The 6,875-nt window shown below is 35.8% G+C and overlaps 2 protein-coding genes across 2 annotated transcripts; both read left to right on the forward strand.

The window, feature by feature from the left end:
- The first annotated feature begins 1,113 nt into the window (after positions 1 to 1,113).
- On the forward strand, positions 1,114 to 3,980 carry LOC108561296 (THO complex subunit 4-A-like). Its single transcript, XM_017919166.1, has 3 exons — positions 1,114 to 1,383; positions 3,365 to 3,803; positions 3,868 to 3,980. The coding sequence occupies exons 1-3, from the start codon at positions 1,114 to 1,116 to the stop codon at positions 3,978 to 3,980; spliced, it is 822 nt and encodes a 273-aa protein (XP_017774655.1).
- An 847-nt stretch (positions 3,981 to 4,827) lies between these two features.
- On the forward strand, positions 4,828 to 5,522 carry LOC108561297 (dual specificity protein kinase TTK-like). Its single transcript, XM_017919167.1, has 3 exons — positions 4,828 to 4,996; positions 5,053 to 5,159; positions 5,253 to 5,522. The coding sequence occupies exons 1-3, from the start codon at positions 4,828 to 4,830 to the stop codon at positions 5,520 to 5,522; spliced, it is 546 nt and encodes a 181-aa protein (XP_017774656.1).
- The last annotated feature ends 1,353 nt before the right edge of the window (positions 5,523 to 6,875 follow it).

A 6,875-nucleotide genomic window follows, 5' to 3' on the forward strand; every position in this document is an offset into this window, starting at 1 on the left:
CACCATTGCTCCCCCCAGACAACTAAAAAGAATTCTTCAGTTTGAACGCAAATGCATCCGCAAAATTCTTCGCCTTCACTACCGACACCCCTCTTCCACTCTCTATAATCTGGTCACCTTCCCAAACATCCTCGAATACATAAAAAAAACTCCAAGGCCGACTCGCTTCACGCATAGCCCTTCAAGATCACCCCACCCTCTCACTCTTCAAACCCCCTTTAGGGCCAACATTCTCCAAAGTTCCAAAGGAAAAAATCCCTCACACTCCTGTCGTGCTGGCGTACTACGCTAACTCCAACGACCCCACATTAACACAACTTCTCCAAGACTTTAAAAAACACTCCTACGCAACTCAGTGATGTAAAACATTCTTCCTATGCTTTTTCGTGCAGTGAAGTGTTATTTGTTTAAGTGCATCTATATTTGTGTCCTCGCTCAGTTCATTTATTTCATTTCACTGTACTCTGTTACTAATATTTATTTGTGCTCTCTTATCTTTGTTTATTATTATTTTTGATGTTTTTTTTTTGTAAAACCTTAATAACAGAAGGCTGAAAGAGGCTAAAGTCCATAGCAGTCTATATTTAATACCACACCTTATATCATTGTATCACAAATATGTAAATAAAAATGGTTTAAATGTATACCAAATATTGATTAAATTATACTTATTAAATGTTTATTTTATATTTGAACTAATTATTTACATAAATTATTAAACTGAAATTCATAAATGTCTATTAATTAAATATTTAAATTTCATTATGAAATTGAATTTTTTGAAGAAAAAGGAACGGTGAGAATGGTGATAACATATAGAAAATTTCCAAAGAATTTTGAAAATTCTAAAAATTTACTAGTGGTGAAAAAAGGAACTATTCTGCGGTCACATAGGCTTTGGTGGAAAGGAGACGGCGGCCAAGAACTGTTTCTTAGCTAGTGCGCAACCGCACGGAAGTTTGTAGCAGAGTATATAGCTTGTGCGCCAGTTTGTAAGCCCATCAGTCATCATCACCCGCCATTTGTGTTGCAACTTTTGGTGTTGTATAAACGGTGTCATCAGTGTTTGTTTGTTTCGTTTCCATATCGTTGTTCAGTTCAGTTTCCTTCGAGATGGTTGACAAAATCGATATGAGTTTGGATGACATCATCAAGTCTGGAAAGAAGCAACGAGGTTTTGCTGCTGGCGGAGCAGTACGTAACTATGGTGGAAACAAAAGAGGCGGTCGTGGGGGAGGAATTACTCGCAACTCTGGTGGAGGTGCTTGTCGCAGCGGAGGCAGTGCATCAGCTGGAGGAAGTCTATCGTTTAAGAGAAAACAAAGTGGTGGCTTTCAGAACGGTCGCAGTCGTGGTGGTGCTATTGTCAGACCATACACCAGGGTAAGAATATACTTTTAGACTATATTGGAACCTCGCTTAAGTTTTTGAAGGGCCAGAAATTCCTAAATTTCTAGACAACTGAAACAAAATCGGATGGTATGGCTTATCAAATTCCATCCTTTGACATACCACCTAATTTATTTTTTTTATTATTTATATACAATTTTAACACTATTTATTATACATTTTTATTATTATTTTCCTTATGTGTATGCCCCTCAGGTTCGGTTATTTCGGTACGCTCCTTGGAACCGGTATTTTGAGTGGGCTTGTTGGTTTTCCATGTTCTATGTCTTGGTTCCGCGACCCTGCGTCCAACACATCATTTTTATTTTGAACTTCTTTATGTCATTTTCTATTCTTATTTCTTCTGGAACCATGTTGACCTGTACAACGCCCAGTACCATTATGTTAGTTGTATTTTGTTCCATTCTTATATTTCTTATAGCTCTCGTATTATGATCGTGTGTGTCGCAGCCGAAAGACAGGCCTATCCGGGTATTTTTTTTTGTGTATTAGTACGTTTCTCTATACCTCCCCCCACATCCGGTATCTGCGTGTCTCGGCTATATATTTTATTAACTTTGCTAGTTGTCTTGTTAATGCTTTTACGTTTTCTTTTGCTGTGTTTCCCCACACCGCCACACCATAGCAAATCCTTGAGATAAACATACTATGGTGCACTGCCATCTTGCACTTATCCGGGAGAAATTTGTTTAATTTTTCACACATCCAATTGTCGTAGCATTTTTTTGTAAGCTTATGTGGTCATTTCAACCCAGTTTGTTGTTTAGCAGTATTCCCATGATATTGTTTATGGTGATGTTTAGTTGGATTTTTCTAGCATTATTTTGTTGTAGGATCATGTAGTGTGTTTTAGTCTCGTTTATTGTTAATAGATTGTCATCGTACCATGTCTGTAGTTTAATTATGTCATTGTTGATGCTGTTCTGCAACGCCCTTTCCTCCCTGTATCCGTACAGAATACATGTGTCGTCCGCATTCATGTATATGCTTCCCTCGAACTCAATGTCGGCTCTATCATTTGTATAGATATTTTATAGCGTAGGAGCAAGGACTCCCCCCTGATGGACTCCACATTCGTAGCACATTTCAGAGCTCTCTGTACTCATCATCTTTACTCGCTGAGCCCTACTTGTAAGGTAAGACTCAAACAGCGCTGCCTCCCGACTCCTAATTTTTTGGAGCAATCTCCCTCTGTGGATCGTGTCAAAAGCTTTTCTTAGATCTACAAATGGCTCTCATATGGCTTTCCAGAATTCTTCTGATCTCCGTAGTCAAGTCCAGCAACACCGCAACCGTACTCGACTTTTCCTGGAATCCGTACTGCCGTTGATTAGTCAGGTTGTTGTTATTCATATAATCGTTTAATCTTCTGTAGATTACTTTTACCACTATTTTGGCAAACACTGATGTTATCGGCCTGTAGTTCTCCGTTCTATCTTTTTCGTTATTTTTAAAAATTGGTATTATTGTAGCATTTTCAGTACGTCCCGGTAGCTGCCGGAACTCAGAATTATAGGATAATTCCTTTTTTCTAGACATTTTCCAGAAAATTATAATAATGCCCCACCTAGGCATGTTCAAAAGGTGGTACATTACATGTACCACTGCCCCTTAAAGAGTTAATAAGCATAATCCAGAATTTTTACTCATATAGTGAAACTATTTCCCCCATATAAAGTAATGTAAAATACGATAATGCATTCCATACCAGATTGTGGATGACTCTTTATACTTTTTATATTTGATCATATAAAAAAGCGTCCATAGTTTCTTTATATACTATAATAATGGATAGACACAATACATTTTTGTTTTGCTTTTACAGCAAACACAAATTTTATTTGCTGTAAATTCAAAATGAAAAGAAACTTTCTTGTATCGAGGTTTTCCAAATTAGTGCTATTCAACTGTTGTGTTACAATTGTGTGCTCATCTGAATTATTATGTCCTGCAGGGAGATGTCAATAGTGCTTGGAAACATGATTTGTTCAAGGGCTTTGGCCTACGCACACTTGCAGCTGTCAAAGCCGCTGTTTATCAGCAGCAGCCAGCCTCAGGTCCAACAAGGCTTTTTCTCTCCAACCTATATTTCGGTGTATCAGACTCTGATATTCAGGAATTGTTCGCCGAGTTTGGCCCACTAAAACGTGCAGCAGTCCACTATAACAGATCAGGCTGGTCTTTAGGCACTGCCGATATTGTCTTTGAGAGGAAAATGGATGCCCACAAAGCCCTGAAACAGTACAATGGAGTGTCATTGGATGGCCGTGCAATGATCATCCAAATAACCACATCAGAGATGTTTCCATTGAGGAGCAGCAGGAGAACGCCACCAGCTGAGATCAAATACACTAAACCTAGTACACTTCGAGCCAGGAGTAGACCTACTAGAGGTAATAATTATATTTATTTTTTTATTAATTGATTAAATACTAATTGTAATTATTATTTTTTTAGGTACCAGAGGGGGTAGAGGAGCTGCACGTAACGCCAAAGCTCCAAGGAAATCAGCGCCCACAGCGGAAGAGCTGGACGCTGAACTTGATGCTTACATCAAAGAGTTGTTGTAAACAAAAAACAAAAATATTTTGCGCTGACTTAAAATGTTATATTTGTTGAGTATTCTCCCAAGTATACTTTGTTTAATTGTTTTTAAATAATGCAAAAGTATTTCCTGAGGCTCAGAAACGTATTTTTTAGAAATTATAGTTTATTTCACAAAATTAGAATTAGTAGCAAGTGTATTTTGTACCTATGATACAAGCAGATAGAGCGTGTGTCTCTTTTGTTTTTCTTTGCGATCTTATCGAAGATATTTCATTTGGGTTTCTTCCCTTCATTAGATTTAAGTTTAATGTAAGTATCTAAGTGTTGTACATAAATATATGAATCTTTGACTAAAATAACTATTTTATTATAATCAAAAGAATCCTATAGATAATAAGATAAAAAGCAAGTAATATAATTAAACAGATTTATTAATTAAAAGTTTTAATTAATTCTGGAAGTGTCCTTTGGCACATAAAATAACCTAAAAATATTTGGAAAATATTTTTATGGTGCCAAGTTGCATGTATGTGTATATGTGTGCGTACTGGCCTACGTGTTGTTTGTTAATTTTATTGCAGGTGCTGAATATTTGTAAAATAGTAAAATGACCAAGGAATTCACAGAACCCAGGAGAACTCAGTTAATCCCAGACACTGCAAGAATCTGCCAAACTAAGTATTTACAAGAATTCAATAAATACAATAAAAAAAACTTTCCATTTAAACCTTCAATTTTCAGGGAAGTCAATAGGAAAACAATGTCATATTTCAATTTTCATGAGGAATGGGAAAAACTATTTGAAAAGGTGATGCATATTTTGGAGACAGTGTCTCGGATGAAACCTCCAAGGATAAAGAAGAAAGCACAATGAGCATGCCTGTAAAGCAGCAGAAGGATAAGCCAAAAGCCAAAGCTGTTCACGGGCAGAACAGTGATGGTGCTTACTTGTTAAACTCGCAAAAGAAGAATGCAGCTAAGAATACATTTGAAACACCAGAATTAAAGTTATCCAAACCATTGGATGAGAAAATAGAGAGTGCTGATAAGAAAAATGTTGAATTGAAACTTTGCTTTTTTTAAAGCAAATCACAGTAATTAACAAAATGTATAACATTCTGAATGTGCTTGGAAAGGGTGGAAGTTCTACTGTCTATGATTTCTTTAATCCACAGACTAAAACAGCGTGTGCCATTAAATGTGTTAGTCATTGGTTACATTGCAGGGCTGGCACAGAATCATAAAGTTGTATGCTTAGTAAGTAAATAGTTTATTTTTCTTGAATTATACATAAGAAAAGGCTGTTTGTGGTACTGGAAAAAGGTGGAAAAGATTTGGCTATTATATTGAGGGAGTTAGTGTATAGTTCCAACCATATGCCACTTTACATGGTCATTTACTATTGGATGGAAATGCTTTACGCTGTTAAGGAGATTCACAACATAGGTGTTATCCAATCCGATATTAAACCCGCAAATTTCGAGGAATTCAAGGGTTGCATAAAATTGATAGACTTTGGGAGCGTATCGAGCGTTCAAACTATTTTGATTATATTTCTATATTAAGAAGATTGACAGACGTTCTTTGCGAATCCACATTTCAAAATCCCAAAACTAATTTAAATATTTACGTAGTTGTAGTTTTGTAACAAATATTCTACTTAAAGAAGATGAATTGTAAGTTTGTGGGAAGACTATGAGCTTATTTAATTTTAAATTAATTATTATACAATGTATTATACTATTATATAATTTAAGTCTTTTTACTATCTGTTTTGAATATCTCAGCTGCAATCTGAGAGAGTATCACTTATGTATTCGACTTTGTTCAGGTGACACGGCTGCATCGTCGAAAATACCCTGCTTATATTATTGCTGTTCATATTCCATGGAAAATTAAAACATATATTAATAGTCAAATAAAGCCAAGCTAAGACTTAATAAGGGGAAAACTATTGAAAGGACTCCCATTGAAAGGAATTGTTTTGATCACACAAATATTTAATACTATACTACGTACAGGTTACTTTCCAGCGCAGTGGAAAGTCGCACAAATTATAATAATAGCTAAACCAGGAAAACTTGTCGAAGAAATCAAGTCGTACAGACCCATAAGTCTTTTACCGATATTATCAAAAGTTTTCGAAAAACTTCTTGCTAACCGATTGCAACCTATTATAGCGTCAAATATGCTGATAGCAGACCATCAGTTTGGCTTTCGTTGCAAACACGGCACAATACAGCAAGTAAACAGAATAGTAAATACCATCTATCAAGACCAGAAAAGTAAAAGATACTGCTGCCTTTTTAGACATATCGCAAACTTTTGACAAAGTTTGGCATCTCGGACTATTATACAAAATAAAGAAGAACTTGCCATATAATTATTTTAAAATAATAAAATCATACCTTGATAATAGAATGTTTCAGGTAAAAATAGAAGACGAATACACCGATTTATACCCAATAGAATCAGTGGTTCCGCAAGGAAGTGTTTTAGGACTACTGCTTTACCTTCTATACACGGCAGATATTCCTAAAACTAAGCAGTATCCGAATATCTACAGGAAAATTTAGATAAGCTTAAAAAATGGAGAATAGCAGTTAACGAAATGAAATCCGTGCATATCACATTCATGCAAAAAAAGACACCTTCCCAACTGTAAGAATTAATGGACAAGATCTGCCCAAAACAACAAAAGTCGAATTCTAGGCATGCATCTAGACTGAACACTCATCTGGAAATATCACATTCAGGCTAAAAGGGAGCAATTAGAAATAAAGTTTTGAAAACTCTACTGGCTTCTAGGGAAAAGGTCGGAATTATCAGTAGAAAATAAATTACTTATATACAAAGTAATACTGAAACCAGTATGGACATATGGTATCCAATTGTGGGGTGCGACCAGTAAATCGAAC

Source organism: Nicrophorus vespilloides, unplaced genomic scaffold (assembly GCF_001412225.1).
Source record: "Nicrophorus vespilloides isolate i.1.1-1 unplaced genomic scaffold, Nicve_v1.0, whole genome shotgun sequence".
Taxonomy (NCBI): domain Eukaryota; kingdom Metazoa; phylum Arthropoda; class Insecta; order Coleoptera; family Silphidae; genus Nicrophorus; species Nicrophorus vespilloides.